The sequence below is a fragment of the Charadrius vociferus genome, unplaced genomic scaffold, assembly GCF_000708025.1.
Source record: "Charadrius vociferus isolate BGI_N301 unplaced genomic scaffold, ASM70802v2 scaffold738, whole genome shotgun sequence".
NCBI classification, from domain to species: Eukaryota; Metazoa; Chordata; class Aves; order Charadriiformes; family Charadriidae; genus Charadrius; species Charadrius vociferus.
In genome coordinates, this window is record NW_009649467.1 from 1,146,937 (window position 1) to 1,155,448 (window position 8,512).

Here is an 8,512-nt window from a genome sequence, read left to right on the forward strand (position 1 = left end):
TGCAGTCAAAATAGTTGTGCATTTGCATAACTGTGCAGTATTTAAAGGAATGACCAGCTTACTTTGGTACAGTTTCCTACAAGCTTTTCCTTAAGTTTGTCCTCTTCGGGCATCTCTCAAGAAGAGGAAGTAGAAGGCTCTGATTCTAAATAGCATTATTTTTGCACAGTAGTAGAAAACAAGTTTAACTGTCTTGTTACAGTTTTTGATAAATGGACACTGACATGGACTACGAAAGACCCAACGTTGAAACTATCAAGTGTGTGGTGGTTGGCGATAATGCAGTGGGAAAGACTCGTCTAATTTGTGCAAGAGCATGCAATACAACCTTGACTCAGTATCAGCTGCTGGCAACTCACGTACCAACTGTCTGGGCCATTGATCAGTACCGTGTCTGCCAAGAGGTAAGGACTGCAGGTGTACGAAATATGGAGCACATGCTGTGAAGTTGTAGTGTTTTTTTATTGGCAAGCCTTTCTTCATCAGGATGCAGCAATGAGCTCACTAGCATTTTATGTGTGGTCTCTACTGCAGCCATGGTCTGATAACCATCTCCCCGAGTCTCTCATTCCAAAGCAATTTTTTTATCAAACCTATTTTTAGGAAGGTGCATATTCTGCCTGTTTTATAAAATACAGCATTTGCTGAAAACTATATGTGATAGGCTCTTGGTCTAGTATGCTTTGGACCTTCTTATGGGGCAAATTAGGAACGTACTTGTTTGAGAAAGAGAATGTTATGTGTGTTCTGTTCTAGGTCCTTGAACGCTCAAGAGATGTTGTGGATGAAGTGAGTGTTTCTCTCAGGCTGTGGGATACGTTTGGGGACCACCACAAAGACAGGCGTTTTGCTTACGGAAGGTAAATTGATCAAAGCAAAATTTTAAGTAATAATGGTAGTAAAATTCTTGGGCAGAAAAATATTGCAAATCTTAATTTTGAAAAGCAAGGACTTAAAATCAATCAAGGGTATTCATATTCCTGCCTACTGCAAAGAGGATTATCTGCTGCAAGGATTAAAAAGATATAAATATTTAAAAAGCAGCATAGTTTTACTACGCTACATTTCCTCAAACAGCCTGCTAAGCTCTGTCAACAACTGTTGTCCTATTTCAAATTTTAAAGAACATTTCCCAAAATAAGATTGTAGTTTTACAAAATTGAACATCAGCGTTCCCTGCCTCTATAAGCAGTGTACAATAAAATTGCACAACAAGCAGCTAACAAGGAGAGATGTTGGGAAACATCACTCTTACTCAATGAAATATTTATTTTATTAAAACCTGTGATGTTGAATGGGCAGCGGACCTCTTGAGAGCAGAGCCAATTGCATGAAAGGTGAGGCTCTTCCGTGTTTTCTTAATTAAAGCTGAGGAAATGAAAGGTTTTTCTTCTATAAAACCTTCACCTTCAAGTGTCCGCTAGTGAATCGATTAACGCTGGAAATTCTTTTAAAAAAAAAAAGGGGCGGGGGGGAACGACACGAATGAACGTAATCTAGATTTTTCCAACATGAATAATGTAACTTCAGCATAGTTTCAACAGCGACTGGAGCCAGTGATAGTCTTTCTGTTTTGTTTAATGGTGACTAGATCTGGCATTGTAGCAGGACAGACAGCAGAACAGCTGAGTAACCGGCATTTGACTACACGCATAATAACAGATTACCGGTAATGGGCAAATACTGAGCTGAAGATGGGTTTTGGACAGATTTTCATAACTGACGTTGGAGCGAGGTCTTGGTCCTCACATGTTTTTTCACCTTCTTGAACATTTTCATATCCTTTTCATGTCTGCTTCAGTCTGTAGATGATCTAACTTCCACAGACAGATACTTTTTTTTTTTTTCTAGCTGGGAACACCCTTTGTAGAGTGTCTGTCCCACCTTTGGATTCCATGTTGTCAAAATGTACTGTCTTACTGTTCTCCTTCTCTCTGTGCTAGCTGATGAAACAAGTTACTTTGAAGGATGGCTGTCTTTTCTATTTTCCACTCCTTAGAACAGCTGGAGAGGGTTCTGTTGGTTGAATCCACCAGTTAAATATTCACAATGTAAAGCTCTGTATTGCAGTTTGTACAAACCCCACCCTGTGTACAGCACTGTGTTAGTTGTGTTTTCACAGCATCATGAATTAGCTTGAATTTTGTGTCAGGAGCTAAAGTAGCAACACGTCTGGGCTACACAACCTGTACCATTTGGAAATAAACTTTGTGAGTGAGGGAAGTTACTGACTTTAAGGTGATACTGACTGCAATATTTTGTGCCACTTGAGTATGTGAATAGATATTGTTTTACCATTTGGCAGCATATGGAGCCTACTTTGATAAATATGGATGTAACTTAACGTTTCCACTAACTGTTCCTCTTTGATGTGGCCTCCTGATATTCTGCAACAGATATTGTGTCACTGAGAAGATTACTAGAGATTAGGAGAACAAAATCAGGCATGTTCTGAACTCTGATCCCACGTTTACTGACAGGACAGGAGAGGGGGGAAACAACATACTTAGATTCTAATCCTGCAAACACCAAGGAGGACCTGAATAACTTGAGATCTCATAGGATTAAACATATGAACACAGCGATTCATTTGTGATGTTAGCAGAACTGAACCTGTGTAGAATCAGGTTTGTTATGCCCTGATCAACTTTAAAAGGCTGTTCTGGAAACCTGCTGTTTTTCTGCAAGTCTGTTAATGCAGAAAGTAACTGCAACTCTAAAGAAACTATTTATAAATCAAATTTCAATTGTAAAATTTTCTAATTTTAAGCACTGATTAGGTACTTCATTGTTTTGAAAGGTAGTAATGTTTCATTTGAAACCAACTGTTTAGTACTTTATCTATGTTAGCATTTCAAAAAGATATTTCCAATATTGAATGTTCACTTTTATAGGAATTGATTTTGAATCGCCTCTGTACATTGAACTACAGTCTACTCATAGCTGAGTCAAATCTTGCAGTACAGTGAAAAGTGTATTTTATGCTAAACTGCTCAAGGCTACACCTACAAGTGCTTCATATTTCTGATCATCTGAAGGATCGTGTAACAATATAACCCTTTGGTTCCCTTCAAATTTTTTTATGCATATGCCCTTGTGCAGGGGAAGGCTTATTTCAGCCAAACACTCAGCCAAGACCTCCAATTGTCCTAAGCGTCATGTAACAAGAACCAGCAGGTCATTAATTCACCTGCTCCTCATTGGAAAAGATTGTTCCATACAGTTTTACAAAATGTTACATAAATAGATTATGCTATAGATGGCAGGGTGGACAGTTAATAGGAGTTGCAGCAAAGATAAATCCTTCTTAATTCTTTATTTTTCACAGATAGAAACATGAAAGGACAATGACAAAAGGAACATGTGTTCCACTATTTTTGTGTGTCAGAAAGAGAAAAACATACTTGAATGCCACTGAGGATGGCTAAACTAATGTTTCTACTGCCATCCTTTAAAATGGGAGTATGGAGAGTGAGACCCAGCTTGCGTTCTGCTGTGTGGTGTTTAGTTTAATAATCACAGTCCTCTGGGAGCTTTGGGAAACAGTTCCTGACAGCTTAAAGAAGGGAGAGGGATGTGGCTGGAGGGACTTGTGGAAATATTTGCTGCAGTTTTATAGCATAACATGTTTTTTTTTTCCTTAAACTAGAGTGTGTGCTTTAGTTTTGGCAGTATCCTGTTCAGTTCAGCTTAGGCACTATGTGATGCCAAACAGTCATTTGTTGATATTGTCCCACAAGGTTTCATTTGATGCAAAATCACTCCAAAATGTTGTAAAATGACAATGTCTTTGTTATGATTAGCATATTGATTTTCAGCTCCTAGTGACCTCTGTTTAATAATAATTTAGTCTGAGTGCTATTGTATTCTCTAAGCTTGCAACCAAGGTGGGAACTTTATATAAAGCTCAAGTTGTTATTATCTACCGGTTTCCCTGGGAGGCACAAAATTGCATGTGTAAAGATATGAAAACATCTTAATTTACATTTCAACTTGTCAGGATTCACTATCCTCTATCCTCCTGTCCAATCTGATTTTGAATGAGTGTGTCAACATGTCATTATGTTAACTAATTCTAAAAGCAAAATGAGAAAAAAAAACCTGTCCTTTTGCATCCTTTTCTTTTTTATTTTTTTCAGGTAAACATGTTTGACTACAATTAATAGGATTAGTATCCTACATATCCTGTTTTTTATACATGCAGCTCTAGTATGTATAAACATGAGCACAAATCTGCAAAGAGTTAATTCAGTCCCAATCAAATATTTATTCTCAATACCATGGATGTGGTTTGTCAGCTAATTCAGCCAGGATGATTTATTTACTTGCAACTTAAATATGAGCTGTAGACCAAACAAAATCTGTTCATACAGCATGGACAGAAAACAGCTTTTTCCTCGTGACTTACAAATGTGAATGAGCCTTGCTGTGAGACTGCTGACAGAGCCTTTTAAAATATGTTTAGAGTATTTCCTCTGTTCTGAATGGATTTCATAAGCCTTGTGGGTATTGTATGTACACAGAGGAAGACATGCATTGGTCGTTTTCTGTGTGATTACAATTCCCTGAACAAGTTACTTCAATGTAATTTAATCCATAGAAATACACCTTCTGAACACTGATGAAATGGGTCCATGAGAATACGGGTTTATCACTGATATTTGAAGACTTCCACCGATCTCTTTAGGGATGTTTTGTTTTCTGATTCTTTTTCTTAAAGGACAATGATGATGATATTTTTGTAAAAACAAAACCCAGGTAGCTTTGATGTAAAATAGTATTTGCATTCAGCGAATTCAGTGAGATCAGGGCAAGTGGGTGTCTTCAGAGTTACTCGGTTTGCCTGTAGCTAGATCAGTGCTCTCTGTCACTCACTGCCTGTGCCTAAGCTGAGACTATGCCAGCAGCTCCTCACCTTCCTTCAAGGAAGGTCCAAGGTTTCAGACATGCTTTGAATGAAAGCCCACACTTCTCCCCGCAGTCTTGCTATACTTGTTTTTACGTGATGATGATGATGATTACTATTATTGTTGTTATTATTAATCCACCTTCCACATGCCTTATGAGCCATTTACTGGCCTGGGTTGGAGGGGATCATCAGAAATGTGTCTTCACAGCAGTAGCACTTAACAGACAAGATAATCTTTTGCTTTGTTAGCAAAGGGTCCGCTGATGGGGAATATGGTTGTTTTCAGATGTCTCTCACCTTGGCTGCTTCCTTTTGCTGTTTTGCTGCCACAAAAAGTGATATGCCTTATCTTTGAATCATCTTCAAATACTGAAGTTGGTGAGCCTCCCCATCTACTTTACAGTGGTTTATAAGCTGTCCAGGTTCTTCATCAAGCAGTCTTGAAGAACTCCTGTAAAAAATATTTTTTTTTATATTTACTATTTTTTTTCTCTTTTGAGTTTGACTCAGATCAGTCTTGAGAGAGAGCATTCTCAAGTAGTTTTATTCTGATGTGGTGTCTGTATCCACCGGGTTTTTTCTTCTTCTGTTATCTACATTAACATTTGAGGATTTTTCACTCAGCTGATGGGAAAGTATATGCTTTATATACTTAAGCCAGTTAAATTAATGCCGATCTACTACTTTTCTTCTTTGTGTCCCACCGTGGTTTCATACTGTGAGTAGAAAGAAGTTGCTATAGAATTGCTGTTAGGAATCCTTCCTTCTTTAAAAAGGTATATGCCAAATGGCGGTATCAAATGTTATTTGTGGTATTGCATGATTTTCCATTTTTCCTTGTTCTCCTAAGTCATTGGCTGGGTGGAAAGGGCATTTGGGGTCTATCCTAAAAGACTGCAAGGCAACATCAAAATCTTCTGGAAATGCTGAACCTGGGAAGTGACTTTCCATCAAAAACTTGATCTTAGTGCATTATTTCTTTGTGAGTACGGGCTAGGTGGATTTCTTGAGCTGTTTTCTGCTCCAAGAGTCTCAGCATCTCAGTCTGGATTTTCTCGTACATATGTCAGAATATGGAAACTGTTCTGCACAACCAGATTTAACTCTTTTAAACTGAGTTCTCATCAATAACTTTGTGACATCAACTTGCCAGTTGAAATTTCTTTACAGGTTTGTTGGGTTTTTTTAAATAAAAAAAAGAGGAGGAGGCTGGTTTTGATGATAGCCCAAAGCAAGCAAAAAATATGAAAGTCCATATTTTATCCCCAGAGAAAAAGATGCATCTTCCATCTGTTAATGCTCAGTTTTCACGTCTTCTGTGACTTCAGAAGTCACTGTCATACTGGATGCAAACCAGACCCTATCATTCTTTTATCTACTCTGGATTTTTACCTCCCTCTTTATCTTATCTCTAGCTTCCTATCTGTGTTATTCATCAGTACTTAGAAGGAATCATGCTTTTACTGCATTTTGGGATGTTCCTTTTTCTTTTCTTTTCCATCCTTACATACCTACCCTACCTTGAAATAATTTTTTTCTTCTAAACATGTTGCTTGAAATGATGTTTTAACTAAATCTCTTCTTACTTCTTTTAGACTCAATGTTTTTCTGATTGATCATTCTTTCCTGGGAATGGCACCAGGAGTAAAGAAAAGGTTAATTTTTCTTTCGTTTATTCTTCTGCAGTATCTTTGATGAAAGTTAGTTGGTTCTCTGTAAAGAGGTTGCATGTAGTTCTCATCCGTAAACTGTCTCCTTACAATAACAGAAAATAAGCTCAAAATCCCACCTTTTCCTATGATTCTGGTTTCTCCATTGCTTTTTGAATTTATTTCTCATTATTTTATTTTCTGACTGCTGTCTGAAGACAGCAGTCAGCTGATACATCTTACAAAAGCGTTTTTACCTATATTCTTATCAGTCCCTTTGTATGATATTGTGAGTTTTGGTGTTTGCCCGGGGTTGATCAGATGTGTTCCTGGTAGCTCTGTGCCTTCTCTTGCTGTGTCATTTTCTTTCATCCTTCTCCATTGATTTGTGTTCAGGCTTTGTGTCTTTAATAAATCCTGACTTTGCATGTGATACGCAGGATATTTCAGTATTTCAACCTCAATTAACTACCCTTAGAACTTTATTTATCATAGAATTTTTATTCCTACGTTAAAAATGCAGTAATTGAGATCTCTGCTCCAGGGAAGGGAAAAAGGCCTGTATTAGTATGTTATGGTGGATGTGTGTACTGCAAACGTACCTGATTCCAAAGACAGTGTTACTTAGTCTACTGGCAAAATTTGGCCCAGACTCATGCTAGGGTACCTTGCAGGCAGCCCTATTTCAACTACAAAGTTCTATTTAGCACTAAGATGGAATTTTTCTTATGTAAATGCTGAACTAGAATTATGGGTTCTTATTACTTCTTATAGCCAGCAATAAAATGAACCAAATTCCAAAGGACTAACGCAATCCTTTAAATTAAAAATAAAATTGTTTTCTTCTTGTTATACTGTTCCACATGACTTTCCCATTCTTTTTAGCACTATTGCTGGTCAGGCATTTGTACGCCAAGAATAGCTCTTACAGGTTTCTGCAATGGAAAATGAGATATTTTTATCATTCTTTGTGATATCAAAACATTTTTTTGTCATTCTCTGTAAACGCACCACTGTTTTCCCGTGAGTACCTCAAAGGAAACAGAAAAAATGTTTAACATTTAATAATGATGTATTGTTTGTAAGGAATGTATGGGAAAACTCTTTCCACTTTGAAGCGCAGTCTTGAAATATGCCATTTTCTTAAAGATAGCTTTATCTTCTTTTTCTTACTGTTGTTTCCTACTAAAAATGACATTACAGAATTTTTAGAAATAGATCTGCATGCTACTCACCACAAAATCTGAATATATTTCAGGGCATTTTGACAGTTTCGCACATTACACCAGTACTTAAGAAGCTTCACTGCTGTCGGTAAAGTATAGAACTAATTGATTCTCCTGCTCACATCCAGGGCACTGCATGGTCTTGCCCTGCCTTACCTGGATAGCTTCAGTTCTTCACATGCCAGGCACCCCCTGCATTTTGGTTTTCCTAGCCTCTCATCTGTTTTGAGTGTGTGCACATAAGTCCTGTGTCTTCAGGTCATTTTGTTATGCTCACCAGTCACTTAATGAATTTCTTCTCATTTCATGTGATGGCTACAACTGCATTTACTAAAACCTGAGTCCACTTAAAACATTATCAGCCTTGCTTATCTGCACAACTTTTTTTTCAGCTCAGTGAGATGCATGCATGAAAAATGTTGTATAACTGAGTGAACATTTCTCTTCAAAATGTATCTGGATTGACATGGAGATGTAGCAAGTTTTTTTTCAGCCATAAACAAGATTCTCAGTTTAATTCTTAGGTGGCCTTCTACTGCCTGAACCTACTGTGTTTAAGAAATTGGGAGCTGGTATTGGCACTCAGGCTGTTGCCCTACACAATATTTCCTTTCAGGTGGTTGAAGGACTATGCAGGTAGACACTAGAGACAGTTCTTGTCAAATTCTGGTCTCAGTGGGATAAGTTCAGCTGTGATGCAGGTCTCTGAGGAACCTTGGGAAAATTAT

General features: G+C 37.6%; 1 protein-coding gene across 1 annotated transcript in view; it reads left to right on the forward strand.

The window, feature by feature from the left end:
• Nucleotides 1-212: 212 nt before the first annotated feature.
• RHOBTB1 (Rho-related BTB domain containing 1) overlaps nucleotides 213-8,512 on the forward strand; it is a 24,876-nt gene continuing 16,576 nt past the window's right edge. The window contains exons 1-2 of the mRNA XM_009889806.1: nucleotides 213-404; nucleotides 757-860. Of these exons, the coding sequence (XP_009888108.1) occupies nucleotides 213-404; nucleotides 757-860 (296 nt within the window). The remainder of the gene's footprint in view (nucleotides 405-756; nucleotides 861-8,512) is intronic.